At 39.4% G+C, this 20,687-nt stretch overlaps 1 protein-coding gene across 1 annotated transcript in view; it reads right to left on the reverse strand.

The window, feature by feature from the left end:
* Positions 1–20,687, reverse strand: part of CHRNA5 (cholinergic receptor, nicotinic, alpha 5 (neuronal)) — a gene marked incomplete at its 5' end in the record, with an annotated part of 34,108 nt that overhangs the window by 6,948 nt on the left and 6,473 nt on the right. The window contains 2 exons of the mRNA XM_004674734.2: positions 263–307; positions 6,735–6,886. Of these exons, the coding sequence (XP_004674791.2) occupies positions 263–307; positions 6,735–6,886 (197 nt within the window). The remainder of the gene's footprint in view (positions 1–262; positions 308–6,734; positions 6,887–20,687) is intronic.

A 20,687-nucleotide genomic window follows, 5' to 3' on the forward strand; every position in this document is an offset into this window, starting at 1 on the left:
ACCTTACTTGTTCATTTTCCACCCTAGAATGAAGTTGCTTGAAGGCAGGGACTTTTGATTGTTCGCTGCTCTTTTCGCCAGCAATCATCCATAGAGCAGGCGCCCAAGTAACCTCAACTGAATGAACACGAGACTTCCACCTACCCTCACCTTTCTACCTCCATCCCATCCAGGAGACTGCATTTGCATGTCCCTTTGTGCTAAAACCTTGGAATAGAGTGGCCCAGTCACCAGCAGGGTGGCCTTTGAATTGTATACATACCTGTTTCAACCAGACATTTGTAGTCATTAGCTGATTCTTCTCATCCTATAAAATTAAAAGTTAAGATTGATTATTCCCATGGCAGGAACTAAATTCTTGAAAGAAGAAATTTCCTCATTTTTATGCAAATACTCCTCTCTGTATACAGTAACTATATTCTGTAGATCAATCCAGTTCTCTAGAAGGGCGTATCTAATTTTAAGTACTATGTCTTCTCAAATCTAAGATGCAGTCTAAGAAATAAGCAGCATTATTTTATATACTTAGTACTAAGATTGGAAAAAAGGATGAAAATGAGTTATAAGCTGCTGTTAATTACAAGATACATCTTGATTTCAGAGCTGCAAAATGTGACAACGTGAGCATCTTAGATTCGGGGAGATTAGTGTTCCCATGTATCCCTGAGAGACGATAACTTGAAGTCATTTTCCTTCACTGAGGCAAGAATTTGCATCTCTCTGTGGAATTGCTATGTAAAGAAAAAAATCTGTGGTCATACCTTTGAATAGTAATTTCATAGAGCTTCAATATCCTATTTTCCTAGAAAAGGAGGGGTTTTTGGTAATTGCTATGACCTTTCTGTTGTAATAGCTTTGCTTATGCCAGCCTTTCAACTGAATAATTATGGCCTAATTAAAGTGACTTCTCATCCATTAAATTTTATGGTCATGCTGGAAGGGCTGTGAGATTTTCTTTGTACTGCATTCCCTTCACTCTGCAATTATGGAAACTGGCCCAGTTGGCAACTTGTCTAAAATCAGACTACCAACTAGAACTCAAAATGGTGAAATATCACCTTATCCCACCAGCTCTACTATCCGCCCCAAAGTGACATACCACTCAGAGTTAACTACAGATCCTATATCAGATACATGCTTACTAGGAAAAAGTTCTAAACTGCTAGGAAGTTTCTGCCAAACATTACCTGTGATGTTGTATGGCAGCTCATCTTTGCAAATCTAATAAAAATTAAAGAACTTTCACCCAAAAAATGTGAACACACATACATATTGCTCAGTGTGTGAAACCCCAGTACTTTCATTTTCAATAGTAACACACATGAAAGAGTAATGTATAAGTTTGCAGCTAGCCTCAAAGATGTGGGGGACATCTTAGACCTTAAGATTACCTTAGCAGGATCACCTACTTGAAAATGACCTCAGTATCTCCTGAGTATCTGTGGTGTGCACAGTGCAGGAAAACAAAAGCAAAATTGAGCAAGAACAGAGACACTCAAGTGCAAGCACAAGTAATGGAGCAATGTTAACAACACATAATAGCACAGAAAAGTTTTAGGGCAATATTTTTTAAATTGGGTGTTAAAAAGAAAATCAAAACAAAAAGACAATCCTTTAAACTTTTTTTAGGACTTTTTTAAAAAAATAATATAATAGTTTATTTTTACATCATTCTGTGCATTTTTCCATATCAGTTGTAATCCCCGTGGGCTTCCCCTCAGCAAATCACCTATGTGCCATCACCATAGTCCAATGCACATCCCTCCCCACCAGTGTTTTTGATCCCATTCCCCACTCCACCCCCATAAAATGTCTCTAGTATATAGCTGTTTATTATTATTATTATTTTCTGGCCTGGTCTGTTATATTTCTGCTAAAAGTGACACCATCTGGTATTTTTCCTTTTCTTTCTGGCTTATTTCACTAAGCATGATCTTTTCCAGCTCCATCCATGTTGCTGCAAAAGGCATGTGTTTCTTTTTTTTGGTTGCTGAGTAATATTCCATTGTGTATATGTACCACATCTTTTTAATCCTGTCATCCATTTTGGGGCATTTGGGCTGTTTCCATGTCTTTCCAATTATAAATAAAATAGTAATAAGCATGGGAGTACAGATATCTTTTTGAATCAGTGTTTTTGTGTCTTTTGGGTAGATACCTAGGAGTGGGATTTCTGGGTCATGGGGAAGCTCCATGTTTAGCAGTTTGAGGAACCTCCAAACAGTTTTCCATAGTGATTGTACTAGTTTGCATTCCCACCAGCAGTACAGGAAAGTTCCTTTTTCTCTACATCCTCACCAATATTTGTTGGTGCTAGTTGTTTGAAGATGCCAGGCTCACTGGGGTGAGGTGGTATCTCATTGTGGTTTTGATTTGCATCTCCCTCATTACAAGTGGCAATCCTTTAATTTTAAGGAGCAAGAGAAAACATTAGGAAATAAGGTAGAAATCTGAGGAAACTTCAAGGAAGAGCTATCAAATATGTCTTGTAGTGGGAAGGAACCCAGCAATAAAAGGAACATAGGAACTCAGAAGTGAGTCTGCATTTCCTGGAGCAGCAACTCTTCCCCAGCTCTCTGCTTAGCTAACCTTTGTTTCTACCACTTTCTATGATTGTTCCTCAAGGATCAGGCTCCCATTCTCCTGCTTGCTTTAAAAACTCATCAATCCAAAGTTTTCAACAATCATCCCGAGACCAGCAACTCCAAATTGACATGTTTAGCTTCATCCCTCATCTCAGAGCCTGTCTGGATTTCCCAGTGGCCCAGGAACACTTTCTTTTACATGTACCACAATCATCTTACATTACAACAAAATGCATCCTTCTCTGTTTTCCTTCCATAACAACTAATTTTATCTTTCAAATGTGTTATTCTTTCTCATCACTGAGGGACCAAAATTTGATGCTGCATTTACATCCATGTTCAAGTTCTGCTCCTTCTTCTCCATGGTCTTCTAATTTGCCTCTTAGATCTCCATTCTCCATCACTCTGTGCCAGATATCATTCATAGTATCTGGCACAAGGCACATACAAGCTAACCTACCTGTGAGGAAGCCACAATGGACCACCAGCACCAGTGTGATGGGCACCAAGTTAAAACATAAAAACTGTTGGAGGAGACAAGTGACTAGGAAATTCAGAAAGATTTCATAAAAGGTCTGTATGACAAATGAAGTGGGTCTCAATGAATAAATGGCTTGAGCTGAGAAAGAAAGTTCTCCGAGTAGGAGGAACAGGAAGAAGCAAGGCGCACTGGCCTCCTTTCTCACCTCTTCCTTCTCCACCACGGGGTTGTATGACTTCTGTGCAGTGAGGCTTCTACTATTAGCCTTTGACCTACACAACTGAATGAAAAAGCTCAGTAGCTTCTGTACATAGCACACATGTACCTATGTTTTCACTCTTCATTATTTTCCTCTCTGAATGTCAGTTGCTACACTTGCAAAATCAGCTTAAGTATCACTTCTCCTGCCTTCTTTGATAATCTCAGTTGCTGACATCTGAATTCCCAGATCTTTGTAATATCACAAATTAGTAACACATCGTTCCATGGTCATTCCAACTAATATTCCAACTACAAAGAAAGGTCTTCAAAGCAAGCTCCGCTTATTTCCAACTTTCCTATTTTTTATTTATATTTCAAATCTCTTCTTTTTGCCTAGCAAAGAGGGAGTTCATGACCCATATTCACTGATCTTTGTGGAAGCATTTAGATGACGTATCAGCAGACTTTTAAAAAATGTATATCTGGGCCCTCCCTGGTGTACAGTGGGTAAAAGCACAGTGCTAAGAAGCTAAAGCCACTGCAGCATGAGTTCAATTCCCGCCTGCTCCAGAGGTGATCCACATGGTATGACAGACCTCTTCTGGCCCGCCTGCTGCTCCCCTCAGCAGTGTACTTCATCGATCTGCCTGTTATTCTCCCCTCTCTGTCTCTGGTGAATCCTCTTGCTGCCCTGCACCTCTGGCCTGTACCCCAGTTCTGTATGTATAAATAAATAAATCTTTTTTAAAAATGTGTATCTTTTGATACACATTCTTCAGGAATGGAGAAATTCAGACACCTGTAGACAAATATATTCATCACTGCCATTTATAATGAAAAAATATTGGGAACAAGCATCTGCAAACAATAGGAGAATGTTTATGTAAAGTATAAGTGGAATATTACATAGCCGTTAAAATCACATTTGAAGATTATGTAATGACAAAGGAAAATGTTCATCATGTAACAGTAGGAAAATAAGCAGTAAAAAAATTATGTCTAAAATTTTGTGATACACATCAAAGAAAAAACTGCAAGATATATAACAAATTGTTACTACTGGTCATCTTGGGGTGGTGTAATGTAATAAAATTTTCTTTCTTAGTTGAATTTTTTTGTACTTTCTAAAGTCTCTACAAAATATGCATTACTTCTCTAATCAAGTAATAAAGGCATTTCTCTAGATGTTACTTAAATATATGTATATATAAAAGCACTCCCACTCTTGGTCTTCTTAACTCTTCTGGGAACACAGCAGGGAATTAATCTTTGATTGACATAATTAGAACAAGAAGAAACTGGGTTTGGAAATGAGTGTGAACTTTATAGTTTAAATATAAATATTTTGCTAGCCAACAAGCATATGAAAAAATGTTCAACATCACTCTAAGGGAGATGCAAATTAAAACCACAATGAGATACCATCTCCCCCCAGTGAGAATGGCACATCTTCAAACAATTAGCAACAACAAATGTTGGCGAGGATGTAGAGAAAAAGGAACTCTCCTGCACTGCTGGTAGGAATGCGAACTAGTACAACCACTATGGAAAACTGGAGGTTCCTCAAACTGCTAAACATGGAGCTTCCCTACGACCCAGCAATCCCACTCCTAGGTATCTACCCAAAAGACACAAAAACACTGATTCAAAAAGATACCTGTACCCCCATGTTTATTGCTGCTTTATTTACAATTGGAAAAACATGGAAGCAGCCCAAATTCCCAAAAGTAGATGACTGGATTAAAAAGATGTGGTACATATATACAATGGAATATTACTCAGCAACCAAAAAAGAGAAACACATGTCTTTTGCAGCAACTTGGATGGAGCTGGAAAAGATCATGCTTAGCGAGATAAGCCAGAAAGAGAAAGAAAAATACCGGATGGTTTCACTCATAGCAGAAGTATAATGGACCAGGCGAGAAAATAACAAAAATAATGAACAGCCATATACCAGAGACATTTTGTGGGGGTGGAGTGGGGAATGAGACCAAAAACGGGGGTGGGGTGGGGAGGGAAATGCATGGGATTATGTGCCATCAGGCACACGGGTGACTTGGTGATGGGAAACCCACGGGGATTACAATTGGGATGGAAAAAAAATGTACAAAATGATGTAAAAATAAACTGTTATAAAATAAAATATATATATATATGTATATGTATATATATATATATATGTATATATATCTTGCATGAGTTATCATGGGGATTTATACTCCTTGGTGAATGTCACATGAACAAACAGCTGAAATATTTATGTATCATAATGGGCAACAAACTGGTGAGAAAACTTTTCACCCCAAGAATCTATGACTCTACTCTTGAACTTTTTAATCTTCGCTTTTTTTTTAAACATTTATTTATTTATTCATACAGACTGGGGTAAAGGCCAGAGATGCGGAGGGTGAGAGGATTCACCAGGGACAGAGTGCGGAGCAGAACAGGCAGATAGAAAAAGTACACTGCTGAGGGGAGCAGCAGGCGGGTCAGGAGAGGTCTACCACGCCATGTGGATCTCCTATTGGGCAGGCAGGGATCAAGCTCAGGCAGAAGTGGTTTAAGCTTCTTAGTACAGTGCTTTAACCCACTGCACCACCAGGAAGGGCCAAATCTTCACTTTTTAAAACTTTTGGATGTATGTTTTACACATATAAGAAATTGTCGTATAAAGTGTTTAATATCTTCAAATTTGTTAAAAATAAATAGACCTGTTATAATTACCAGATATAAGTATTTCTGACCCTCCCTGGTGGCACAGCGGGTTAAAGCACCACACTAAGGAGCTAAAGCCACTTCAGCATGAGTTCGATCCCTGCCTGCCCCAGAGGTGACCCACATGGCACACCAGACCTCTCCTGACCTGCCTGCTGCTTCCCTCAACAGTGTACTTCATCGATCTCCCTATTCTGCTCCCTACACCGTCTCTGGTGAATCCTTTCACTACCCCTGCACTTCTGGCCTGTCCCCCAGTTCTGTATGCATAAATAATCTTAAAAAAAAAAAAAACATGGAATATCCCTGCATGTGGCATAATAATTACTTTTCCCTGGTGAGTTCTTTGAGTAAAGAGTTATGTCTTATTCATCTTTGTAATCTTTGGCACACTTAAGATGCTCTCAAATAAATCTATGGGGACCTCCCTGGTAGTTAGGCATTAAGGCTCGGCATTATCACATTATCACTGCTGTGGCCTCAGTTCAATCCCTGGCCAGAGAGCTGACCCACTATGGCGCGCAGATCTCTGCTGTTTCACCCATTGCTGCCTTGAGCAGTGTATTTCAGTAGATCTTCCTGTTCTGTTCCCCACTCTGTCTCTGTCTTTGAGGTGAATGAATCCTCTCAACCCCTGCACCTCTGGCCTATACCCCAGTTCTTCTATGCATAAATAAATAAATAAAACTTAAAAAACAAATAAATAAATAGAATTCAATTGAAATTGTATATGTAACGATGTGCATACTTACCACATCCACTAATTGAGATATTGCAAGGCCAAACTTTATTTTTATCTTGTCATTCAGATGTTCTACAGGACGAACACATCTTTCATAGTTTTGAAATAAATCCTTAAACAAACTATCTTCATATTTTGCAACAAAGGATGGTTCAGCTAATCCTGTATAACAAATTTTTAAAAGTTAGTGTACTGGTTTTTCTTCCAGAAAAAGTTATACTTTAAAAAAAGTTCAGCACTGTTAATGAACCAAACAATTGTTTAGGCTCTTGTCTCTTTATTAACTCTTTAAAATAAAGTATTAATATAACTGCTCATCATCAACAAAGGACATACCAGTTCAGATATTTTTCTTAATTTAATCAGATTACTCAGAAATGGAAATATGCTGAGTTCTTTAAGAAGTATGCAATATTTAATACAAAGTAGTTTAAAATCTAAGTAACCAAAACTTTTAAATTGCCAGGAATACGCACATTGTTTGCCATAAATTCCCAAGCCTAAAGAACAGATATAATGAAATAAAGTTCAACTATAAATGTAAAGATGCTTCAATTTACATAATTTCCATACACAATATTAAAAGTATTCAGAGTTGTCACACTTTTTCTTTTACTATACATTTGTCTAAAAATCACTTGAGGATCTAACAGACATAATTTCTGACAGTTTTAGATACCATAGCTAAAGAAAGAGAGTTAGGTTTATAGATCACAATTATGTTTATTCTTCTGCCTAACTGCAATAAGCCTCACTTAAGACAGGAACTTTCAATGTTATATATACTGGAGTCTCTGTTAAAGAAATGTGAAAGATGTGAATTCAAGCATGACATTTGCTCAAGATTCAGTTTTGCAAAGAAAATAACATCTACTTGAAGCAAAATGTCACTGGCTTATTTATCATAAATACAGACATAGGGATTTATAGTGGCTGGTGATGGCCCTTCTCCAACCTTAAAAAAAAAAAAGGTCAGGGGCTCTCCCTGGTGGCACAACAGGTTAAAGCTCTGCACTATGAAGCACTCAGAAGCCACTGAAGCCACTGAAGTTCAATCCCCAGCCAGGGAGCTGACCCACATGGCATGGCAGACCTCTCCTGACCCGCCCACTGCTCCCCTCAGCAGTGTATTCCAGTAGATCTGTCTGTTCTGCTCCCCACTCTTGTTTCTGGTGAATCCTCTCACCCACCACATTTCTGGCCTGTACCCCGGTTCTGCAAGCTTAAATAAATAAATCTTTAAAAAAAAAAAGGTCAGACAATAGTATTTTAACCAAAGTCTTCATTAATAGAGCAATTTATTCCTCAAGAATTTCCTTCTTACTTTACTTTCCTAGACAATTTAAGGTAATTCATTCAATCTATAAATACTTCAGAGTTCTTCACAGTCTCTGAAATACAAAAAAAAAAAAATAAGGTTTTTTAAGGTTAAAAAATAACAAGTATTTTGGGTCCTTCCTGGTGGCACAGCAGGTTAAAGCACAGCACCAAGAAGCTAAAACGACTTCTGCATGAGGTCGATCCCCAGCCCGGAGGTGACCCACATGACACGGCAGATCTCTCTTGACCTGCTCACTGCTCCCCTCAGCAGTATACTTGGTTGATCTGCCTGTTCTATTCCCCACTCTGTCTCTGGTGAATCTTCTCACTGCCCCTAAAACTCTGGCCTATACTCCAGTTCTGTATGCACAAATACATAAATCTTTTGATTTATCTACTGGGCCCTCCTTGGTGGTGCTGCGGGTTAAAGCACAGTACTGAGAAGCTAAAGCTACTTCAGCATGAGTTCGATCCTCGCCTGCCCCGGCTGCTCCACATAGCTGGGAGGCCTCTCCTGACTCGCCCGCTGCTCCCCTCAGCAGTGTACTTCATTGATCTTCCTGTTCTGCTCCCCACTCTGTCTCTGTTGAATCATCTCGCTGCCCCTGCACCTCTGGCATGTACGTACCCCAGTTCTGTATAAACAAATAAATCTTTTTTTAAGGATTATTTATTCATATAGAACCAGGGTGCAAGCCAGAAGTACAGAGAGTGGTGAGAAGCTTCACCAGAGACAGAATGGGGAGCAGAACAGGCAGATCGACAAAGTACACTGCTGAGGGGAGCAGTGGGCGGGTCAGCGGGGATCTGCCACACCATGTGGGTCACCTCTGGGGCTGGGATCCAACTTGCACTGAAGCGGCTGCGGCTTGCTTGCAGTGCTGCATCCTAACCCACTGCACCACCAGGGAGGCCCCCAAATAAATAAATCTTTTTTAAAAATTCAAAACTATTAAGATGGCTGTAAACAAACACACAGGTCATGACAAACGTTGGTAAGGATGGGGAGAAACTGGGACCCTTATACACTGCTGGTGGTAATGTGAAAAAATACAGTCACTTTGGAAAACAACTATTTCCTCAAAAAATTATAATAGACCTATCAATTCCATCTCCAAAAAGATGAAAACATGTCCACACAAAAATTTATACATGGATGTTCATAGTAGCTTTCCACATAACAACACTAAATTGGACTCAACTGAATCCCCAAAAAAAAGGGTAAATGGATAGATAAAAAGTGGTATATCCAATGGAATGTTATTTGGCCACAAAAGTGAATGAATTACTGATATGTACTAAAACATAAATGAACCCTGAAAACATTATGCTAAGTAAAAGAAGACAGTGCAATAACCATGTACTATATGGTTCCATTAGCATGAAATATCTAGAAAGGCAAATTTAGAACATAGGAAGTAGATTAGAGCTCTCTGAGGGACCAGGTGGCCCCTGAAATGTTCTAAATTCCACTGTGGCTAATAGCAGTACTTCTTCAAATATGCTAAAAATATACATTGAATGAGGCACTTTAGAAGTGTGAATTGTTAATAAAGGGGGCTGAGAAACATGAAACGGCTACATGCAAAAAAAAAAAAAAAAAAAAAGCACCATCCCCAGCATGGGCAGGTAAAAGCCAGAGCACCAAGAAACTTGTAACCTCAGCACAAGCGCCACAGGACCCGCTCAGACAGCAGAGGTCTCTGACATGCTGCGGAGCCCCATCAGCCTGAGCCCAGTCAGGCCTTGTCACTTCCCACGAGATCCCTGCTGGCCCCCACAGACGGGCAAAGCTCAGTAAACCAAGGAAGCCCAAGGCCACAGGACCACCCATGACAGCCGGCCAACGGCTGGCCCGGATAGATCAAAACCACTCCTGTGCTCTCAAATACTGATGCCAGAAATGTAAAACATTACCATTTTTTGAAAAGTGATACTGTAATAGTTTTAATTTTGCAAAATTTAAGTATACATTTGATTAATCTGCAGTCCTACACCAGCCTTCCTAGTACATAAGGACATATACACAATAATATTGTGTTTTTTTGTGTCATATCCAAGAAATCATTGCTACATTTAGTGTCATGAAGCTCTCCACTTTTTTTTCTTCTGGAAGCATTATAATTTTAAGTCTTTAACCCATTTTGAGTTGATTTTTGTATATGGTGTAAGATAAGACTCCAACTTCATTCTTCTACATGGGGTTATGGAGTTTCCCAACAATATTTTTTTTTTTCTTGTAGTCCTATTTTTGTAAAACAATCCATGGTTAAGATCTGTCTCCTCTAGCTTTCTATATGATTATATATGCCTCAAGAAAATGATGGAAGTTTCCATTCTAGATTAACAAGAATAACGTGAGGTTTAGGCTGGGAAGATATTTATAGGATTGGGGCAGGAAGAAAAGAGAAGAGACAAAGGAAGAGAGCCAAAAAGGACAGGAGAAACATCGTAGTTAATCATTCCTAAGCAGACATGCTCCTCAGATAAGCCACCAGGTTCTCAATTTCCCACACATTAGTATGCACTCAGCACACAAGCAGAATGCTGATTTTAGGTAAAATTTGAAAGTAATTATTAGAATAAAAGTGAAATAACATTTTACATAAGAATTGGATGGATGGTGCTATCTTTTTCACCCAGCTCTGTGATGGGAACTTGAGATACAGGTCAGGCCACTGGTAAACTGATTTCTTCACTGTCATTCCTACAAGTTAAAAAAAAAATCCTAACTCATAGAGTATCAGGAAGAGCATCAAGTATTGGTAGTCCATAAGTTCAAGTCAAACAAGGTCCTCAAAGCACTGCAGGGATGTGTCAGGCTTCCTCTCAGTTTCTCCAAATGTCCTTCAGACCCAGCCTGACCACTCTGAGCCCAGCTGACCCTCTTGTCCATCTCTCCAGTCACTAACACACCCCTGTCTAAGGAGAAGCTTTGATCTTATACTGGACAGACTAGGTCAAGTCTCTTCTGTTTGCCGTTATGACCCAGGTATTTGAATCTCAAAAGGCAAAACATACTCTGCTATTTGCTGTCTTGAACACAGAATGATCAGGGTTGAGCAGATAGGAGAGGAGACAAAGGGTAAAAGGAAATACCAGGAACAACCTGATGGGGTCGTTATTATTCTGAAAATATTGTCACACTGATAGCCTCAAAGATGTCATTTTCACCTTTCAAGCCATCAGTTCTGGCTCCTAAAGACACACCTGTGTCAGTGAGCAATTCTTACTTGATCACACCTGAAACCAGATGGATGACCTCACCCAAGTCATGGAGAAGCATTGCTCTCAAATCCCTCAAGTTCAAGCACTCATGAGTGCACCTAGCCCTTGCCAGGTGTGCCATGGGGACAGATGATGTACACAGTGCCTATTCCTGGGAGACACGCTTGGAGCCTTGACCTGATCAGTCCCAACTTTTTACTATCTCCTCTGACAATGAAGCAAGGTTGTCCATGGTCCCACAGGTGCTCTCCCACTGGCATGTCACGTGACAGCCAGCACTGCCACTTAGTGAAGAAGTATGTTCATTATCTCTTTGGCTTTCGCTTCAAGCAGGATAATTTGTATCTAGATTTACAAGCTTCTGACCCATTGTAGATCATTATTCTGTCACATATAATACATTCTACTCTGAGTGATGTCTTGGGCAACTTGATCTTTGAACCTGCAGTAAATTTAATTTTTTTTAAAGATTTATTTATTTATTCATACAGAATTGGGGTACAGGCCAGAGATACGGAGGGTGAGAGGATTCACCAGAGACAGAGCGGGGAGCAGAACAGGCAGATCAACCAAATACACTGCTGAGGGGAGCATCAGGCGGGCCAGGAGAGGTCTTCCACGCCATGTGGATCTCCTCCGAGGCAGGTGGGAATCGAACTCATGCGGAAGTGACTTTAGCTTCTTAGTGCAGTGCTTTAACCTGCAGCGCCACCAGGGAGGGCCCAGTAAATTTATTTTACAAATGTTATTTTATGTTTATCCAAGAAAATCACTGCTTCACCAGAGAGGCTGTTAAGCTTTGAAAAGTTGGGCCCTCCCTGCTGATGCAACAGGTTAAAGGAGAGCACTATGAAGCTAGTCGCAGGTACTGCAGCGTAAGTTCAATCCCTGGCCAGGGAGTTGACCCACATGGTGCAGCAGACTCTTCTGATCCACTAGCTGCTCCCCTTAGCAGTGTATTTCAGTACATCTGCCTGTTCGGCTCCCCATTCTGCCTCTGTACTGAATTCTCTCACCTGCCACATTTCTGGACTATACCCCAGAATATGCATAATTTTTTTTTTAAGTTACGAAAGCTTGCTTGGCAACCTCCATTTGACAAATATCACAATAAAGTAACTCCCAGTTACTTTATTACTATTAACAGAACTATGTGAAATCTGATATTCAGGTAATCACTGTTTCTGTTTTACCTTTCATGGAATATGTGAAATGACCATATTTGTAGATTTGCCCCAGCACATAAAGATATAGACTCTTTACATGGCATTTATAGCTAAATTCTGAAATGTACACTGCTATTTATGAAGGATCAAAGGTTTACAACATTGTTTGTGTTTCTGAGGTACAGGATCTCACACGTCAGGTGTAGTTACCACACTACAGTCAACAACAAAGCACCCAGACTCCACCAGCATAGTCCACTGTGCACCCTCCCCAGTTTGTTCTCACCCTTCTCATCACCCTTTGGTATTCTCAGGGGTTGTACTGGTTTGGATTATCTGACCCTTTGCTTTGTTTCTCAATACTCTTTATATCAGTGACACTATCCAGAATTTGCCTTCCTCCCTCTGACTTATTTCACTTAGCATACTCCCTTCCAGTTCTGTTCATGGTGTCACGATGACAAGAGTTTATCTTTTTTAGCTGAATAGAATTTATTCCTACATATAAACCACATTTTTCTGATACACTCAATTGTTCTAGGGCATGTCAGTTGTTTCCATAGCTTGGCAATTGTAAACAGGGCTGCAATGAATATAGGAGAGCATATTTCCCTTCAAATTAGTGTGTTTATATTATTTCAGTAGCTAGCTAAGAGTGGAATTGCTGGACCATATGGTAGATCCATTTTTAATTTTTTGAAGAGCCTCCATATTGTTTCCATCGGGACTGTACAAGTCCCCATTCTTACCCACAGCATAGGAGGGTTGCCTTCATCCACGCCCTCCCCAGCATTTGTTGTTTCTCATCTTTTTGATATTCTAACACATGTGGTGTCTTGTGGTTTCGATTTGCTTTCCTGGATAAGTGATGACGAGCATTTTTCATGTACCTATTGGCGACCTGTCTATCCTCTCTGGAGAAGTGCCTGCCTAACTCCTTTGCCCATATTTGTTTTCTTTTGGTTGAGTTGTATGAGCTCTTTGTAGATGTGGAATAACAGCCACTTGTCAGCTGTATTTTGTGCAAATATTTTCTCCCATTCGTTAGGGTGTCCATGTTTTTTAGTGCCAATTTCTTGGTTGTGCAGAAGCTTTTTAGTTGATATAGTCCCTGTTTATATTCTCTTTTGTTATCCTTGCTATTAGAAACAAAGATATTTCTGATTCCTAGGCAATGGAGTGTTTTGCCTATGTTTTCTACCATATAAATTTCAGGTTTAACATCCACAGCTTTTATCCACTGAGTTCGTTTTTGTGTATGGTGTGAGATAGTGGTCATATTCTTTTGCATGTGGTTGTACAGTTTTCCTAACACCATTTTTTTTCCCTAAGATTTGTTTGTGCATACAGAACTGGGGTACAGGCCAGAGATGTGGAGGGTGAGAGGATTCACCAGAGAGTGGGGAGCAGAACAGGCAGATCGACGAAGAACAGGGGAGCAGCGGGCGGGTCAGGAGAGGTCTGTCACCTCCGGGGCAGGAGGGGATTGAACTCATGCGGAAGTGGCTTTAGTTTCTCAGTGCAGTGCTTTAACCCACTGTGCCACCAGGCAGGGCCTAATAACACCATTTTTTAATGAGGCTTTCTTTTCTCCATTTTGTATTATAGCTCCCTTGCTATAAATTAATTTACCATATGTATATGGGCTTATTTTGTGGTTCTCAATTCTGTTTCATTGGCCTAGGTATCTATCTGTTTCTGGTCCAGTACCATAATGTTTTGACTATTATAACATTGTAGTAAAGCTTTAAGTCTGGGAGTATGATAATTTCATTCATCCTTTTAATTTATTTATTTTGTTCAATATTACTTTGACTGTTCAGGGTCTTTTGTGGTTCAATATGAATTTTAGTAATGATAGTTCTATATCTTAGAGTAATGTCATTGAATTCTTGACAAAGATTGTACTGAATCTTTTTTTTTTTTTTTACATTGTCTAGGGTGGCCATTTTAACAATGTTTTTCCAATACATGAGTATGCAATATCTTCAATTTCTTTGTGTCTTCTTCTATTTCTTTAAACAACATCTTATAGTTTTCTTCCTATAGGACATTCACCTTCTTTGTTAGGTTTAATTATTTTTAATACAACTATAAATGGGATTATTTTTCTTAATTTCTTCTCTTTCTAGCTCATTGTTTGCAGATAGAAAGGCAAGTGATTTTGTGTATTAATTTCATAACCTACCACTTTATTGAAATGATATCTTATTTCAATTAATCTTTTAGTGGAATCTTTAGGGTTTCCTATGTTTATTACTAAATCATCTGCAAACAATTATAGCTTTAATTTTTCCTTCCCAATATGGAACCCTTTTATATCTTTCTCTCACCTAATTGCTCTAGATAGGGTAGGTTTTACTTCATTTTTGAAGGGTTGGTAGAACTTACTTGTGAAGACATCTGGTCCTGGCCTTTTATTTTTGGGAGTGTCCTGATCACTACTTCATTTTTGTTGCTTGTATCTTAAAGTTTTCTATTTCTTCCTTATATTTTTAAGAAATTGTCTATCTCTTCTAGGTTATTAAACTAGTTAATAAATACATGCTCATAATAGTCTCTTATTGTCCTCTAGTTTTCTATCTCAGAATCTCATCTTCATAGTAAGGATAAGGTACCACTCTTTTTCACATGAAATCGACTCCTCTCTTTCTATGATGACCCAAGTCTCCAAACTCAAATAAATACCCCTGGTTGATTCATTAAATGTTAGAATTTACAACCATGTGAATAATCCATATGTAATTATAAATTGATTGTTATTTCCCCAATACTGAAAGCCATAATCTGAATGTTGACATCATTATTACCTGTTAACCTCCATCCCACAATCCTTTATTCTATATGAAATAAGGACATTTTAAAGTACCATACATGCAATATATGCAAAACCAAATTCATGATTTTCTCCAAAATTATGCTCAGATCATTTTCCCCATCCATCAGAATTAGTAATTCCATTGTTTAAAAACCTCGGAGTCATCCTTCGCTCACCTTCATATCCAATCCATTAGACTACTGTTATTTTACCTCGTAAGTATTTCTAAAATCCATTCATTTCTTACAAACCCAAGGCCACCATCCTAGCATAAGTGTTCTATGTAGAGGCTAGATGAGAGGGTCTTAAATCTGAGGGGCCTCTACAGCCTTTTCCACCCTCCCACCTATCCTACTTCTCTACACAGAAACCCAATCTTTTCAAAAACACACATCTGATATAACACTCTTGCTTAGAGCTCCCCACTGCTTAAGACAAAGCAGAATCCATAGGGCCAACTGCTGCCCAGCCTCCCTCCTCTACCCTCTTCCAGCAGAGCTCTCCAAGTTGCTCTGCCTCAGTCACACTGACAGTCTGCCTCTACTCTTCCCCATACAAGGTGTGTTCTTTCCTGACTGAGATGTTCTCCCCACCCCCTTTACCTATCTGACTCCCACTCATGCTTCAGATCACATTTAGGTAGCATTTTTTCCTTGCCCTCAGCATCTCCATTAGGTTCCTTTGCAGAGACTCAAGTTTTCTATCTGGGTTGTGATTACACAGTCCCAGGATGTTTGACTAAAATCTGTCACCCTTACTATGGTGCAAGCAATGGCAGCAAGCTCTATGCTTTATTTATTATTGTAGCTCCAGCACTGACAATATACCAGCATATAGTAGATGCTCAATTCATTGAGTGAATATGTGACTGAAGAAATGAGGCAGTACCTACCAGCTGACAATTCCCATGAGGAAAAGTCAGAAAAATTTGAGTGCAGAGAAAGATACCATGCAGACATTTTGAGTGAGACATAGGATATCTGCTAGCAAAGAGATGTTAGAGATGTGGGCTGTGAAACACCCTGCAAGTTTTGTCAAGTAAAATCCCATCCCTTGTGCTGTGGCCCCATGAAGAAGAGATGAGAGTAGAAGAGCTGCAGATCCACAAAGCGTCATGACCGATTGTATCTCAATTCTTGCGTGTCTAACACCCGGATTGCACCTGCCACAGACATAAGGATTCCCTGAGTTCAAGTATATATTTCCTATTCAGCCAAATGTTAAAAAATTATCATTTGTTGACATAAACAAATATCTTATTACTTATCTTATTAGCAATATCTTACTGCTACTTTAATGTGATTTTTTTTTTCTATTGCAAAAGGCCTGCCTATCACCAATGGCAAATAAAATGGATCCTTCTTCGACAAGGTGTTTTTGGGATATGCAGTTGGCAGAGGAAATTCTTCATGCTGAACTGTTTTTCTCTTGGCTAGCTCTCAACCTTGACTCTGAAAATAAAGTTCTCCTTTCCTCCATTCAGCATTGATTTTTAAGGTGATACCCATTTAATTCTCGTAATTCAGTATTTTAATCTTGGTTTTTAGGGCACAGGGGAAATTCTCCACCCTTACCATCTAGGAAGGAAACAAATGCATGTTAGTAGGTGAAAAGGACCAAATTTAATTATATACAAATGGAGAATGTACACATAAATCCTAAAGTAAATGGGGCAAATTGGGTATTTGTATCCTGTGCAAAGGGATCTCAGGCATCAGGGAGAGAGGAAGGGAGTATCACATAGTGAGGAGAGGAGGACCTTGCCTCTACACGTATGTGCTACCTTAAGATAGGTTTCTCCAGTTGAAAGCTTATTTTGGGCCCTAGCTTTAGGTAACCCTTCATTCTTTAAAGTTATGGTAACTGTTTCTTCTCAGGCCCACAGGTCTTCAGTTTATCTTAGCTCCATATACCTGGGTGATACATACTGGAAAAAGCCAGCTGTAGCCATCTTGGGAGGAGCCTATCTGAATATTTTGGGGGAGGCTGATCCCACAGCTCTCACAAAGGCTCCTCAAATGTGCTGTTAAGGGTTAGGAATCACTAGTCTCATCTTCTTAAAGTTAGTGACCTTGTCTTACTTTATTTGACTATGAAGAGAAGTAATTTAAGGCACTGATTAAAACCTCGGGAATTTAAATCAGGCAGATTAAGTTTTATCTAAACTCTGATACTTACTGTCTGTCTGAGAGCAAGGTACTTAACTTTATTACATTTCAGTTTCTTCCTCAGTAAAACTGATATACAACATTACCTACTTAACAAGGTTATTATGAGGATTAAATAAAATTGTGCATATAAATGAAATGCCAGCATATGGCCAATCTTATTCCATAACCAATTATTAATGTCAGGGTAACTGATATACCTCACAGGGAAAACTGCACAAAAATATTACAACAAATGCAATCTTTGTCCAAGGAGCTACTCATTTTAACAAAATACATCTCTAGGAGCCTACCAAAGATTGTTTCTCTACAAATTAACCCTGGGCAAAGGAAGCTTGCAAAAAAACAAAGGAAGAACATATTGTAATACTGGATCCTCTCAACACCATGCCGACAATTCCACAAAAAGCTCCCCAAGTCTATGTTCTTTAAAGTTAATAATTATAATTAGAATATCAACTTACTAATAGCACATAAATCACCTACCTCAGAAAAACAAAAGCAGTCAAGCACACTAAAAATAGGATAAGTACCATCACCAAAAAAAAAAAAAAAAAATAGTGGGCCAGATTCTTCTGATGTAGTTTAAAAATCAAACTAACAAATTGAATATTAGAAATGTACAAATTTAGGGCCCTCCCTGGTGGTGCAGTGGGTTAAAGCACAGCACTGAGAATCTAAAGCTGCTTCCGCATGAGTTCGATTCCCGCCTGTCCCGGAGGTGACCACATGGCGTGCAGACCTCTCCTGACCCGCCCACTGCTCCTCTCAGCAGTGTACTTCGTCGATCTGCCTGTTCTGTTCCCCACTCTGTCTCTGGTGAAGCCTCTCACTGCCCCTGAGCCTCTGGCCTGTACCCCAGTTCTGTATGCACGAATAAATAAATCTTTAAAAAAAAATGTACAAATTTATATGTATCATGTCATGAACACTTAAAGGTTAAAATGAATAGCTCCTTGGACATTGATTGCATCTGTTGTAATATTTTTGTGCAAAGGTTAAAGTATGGGCTTTACAGAATCAATGTTAAATCACCACTGTAGTATTGTCCCAAGTTTGAGAGATTAGGAAAATGATTTACCAAAAATTTCACTTTCAGGTAATTTAGTGATATCACATATCTTTTTTTTTTTTTTAAGATTTATGTATTTATAAACACAGAACTGGGCTTACAGGCCAGAGGTGAGGGGTGGTAAAAGGATTCACCAGAGACAGAGTGGAGGGCAGAACGGGCCAACTGATGAAGTACACTGCTGAGGGGAGCAGCGGGTGGGTCAGGAGAGGTCTGCTGCGCCAGGAGAGGTCTGCCATGCCATGTGGGTCACCTTCCAGCAGGGATCAAATGCATGCTGAAGTGGCTTTAGCTTCTTAGTGCTGTGTGCCTTAACTCACCGCGCCACCAGGGAGGGCCCTAACACACATATCTTTTTTTTTTTTTTTAAATTATTTATTTGTGCATACAGAACTGGGGTACAGGCCAGAGGCTCAGGGGCGGCGAGAGGCTTCACCAGAGACAGAGTGGGGAGCAGAACAGGCAGATCGAGGAAGTACACTGCTGAGGGGAGCAGCGGGTGGGTCAGGAGAGGTCTGCCACACCATGTGGTCACCTCCGGGGCAGGCGGGAATCCAACTCATGCGGAAGCGGCTTTAGATTTTCAGTGCTGTGCTTTAACCTGCTGCGCCACCAGGGAGGGCCACACACATATCTTTTAAAAAAGATAAAATATTGCTCCTTAATTTTAGTTTGGTGAACAAGAAAGAACACATCTACAAAGTCACAAACCTCAATTTGAATATTTGACGTCGCTAATCCCCATAGGTTACAGTTTTCTAATCTACATAAATGTAGATAACTGTTGGTAAAATTGTTTAAAGTGTGTGGCAGGAAAACTGCTGAAAGTGTATATAGCAAGAGCTAGGCAATTCATTATACTTGAACATTTTTGTGTTTAATTCATTCATTATAAAACATTAATAAAAAGCATAATTTCCTGCTTTTTATTAAAACATTAATAAAAAGCATAACTTTCCTGCTTCACTGAGGTGAGATAACTCAAAGTATATAATCTTACTATGTTATGTGGTATCTAAAGCAGTTTAGACACTGTCCCCCACACCCAGGTGACAACCACAAATGCCTCCAGAGACAGCCAAATCCCCAGGGCATGGACTGATGGAAGGGTATACAAAGCTGCCCTGTTGAGTCTAACATGAGCAGTTAGTAAGTGGAACAAGACCAAGTTTGGCTTTGCTATCCTCAAATAATACTTTAATTACAAAAGTTATGTCAGATCATTGTTAAGATTCAAATCGGAAGTACACAAAAAGTGGGGATTCTCCCTAAGCCAGAAAAAGAAAGAAAAACACCGGATGGTTTTGCTCATAGCAGGAGTATAATGGACCAGGCGAGAAAATAACAAAAATAATGAACAACCATATACCAGAGACATTTTGTGGGGGTGGAGTGGGGAATGGGATCAAAAACGAGGGGGGGGAGGGAAATGCACGGGATTATGGTGATGGCACACGGGTGACTTGGTGTTGGGAAACCCGCGGGGATTACAATTGAGATGGAAAAAAAATGTACAAAATGATATAAAAATAAACTTATTTAAAAAAGTAGGGATTCTCCCTCTCCTCAGTATCTCCCATTCTTCTGGGACAACCACTGTTAATTCTGACATGTAGTCCATCTTAGAGACACACACACATACCCACACACACGGATGAAAATTTTCTTCTTTTTAAGTTTTAAGTCTTTCTTTTCATTCCATACTTGATATCTGTACTTATCCATCCATCCATCTCCACTCTTTCTTTAGACTCTGCAAAGGTGTCTAAGTTAGGGGTCTATCTCAATTAAAACTTTCACCACTGGTGGGCATTTATGTAAGTCTTCAGTTTGGTGCTATTTCTAACAATGCTACTACAGGAAAATACCATCTTTAAATCCTTGTTCCTCTATTTCCCCACACTTAAGCGAGAAAACAGCTGATTCCAAAGTAGAACTTCTAGTTCAGGGCAGTACATGTTTCAATTCTGCAAGATATTACCAATAGCCTTCCCTTTCTTCCTCACTGGCTGCCATAAGAATGAAATAAGCTAAAGTATCTTTAAAAGTTTTTAGAAGTGAGATATGTTCTATAGCCACAGTTCATGATTAAGGGATTTTGGGAGTGACTAATCCTCCCTCTCCAAGTTTCCCTCCTCTCCCCCGCCCCCCCAGATCCACCACTATCTTTTTTTTTTTTTTTTAAAGATTT

This window comes from Condylura cristata, unplaced genomic scaffold (genome assembly GCF_000260355.1).
Source record: "Condylura cristata isolate star-nosed mole 26May11 unplaced genomic scaffold, ConCri1.0 scaffold00002, whole genome shotgun sequence".
Taxonomy (NCBI): domain Eukaryota; kingdom Metazoa; phylum Chordata; class Mammalia; order Eulipotyphla; family Talpidae; genus Condylura; species Condylura cristata.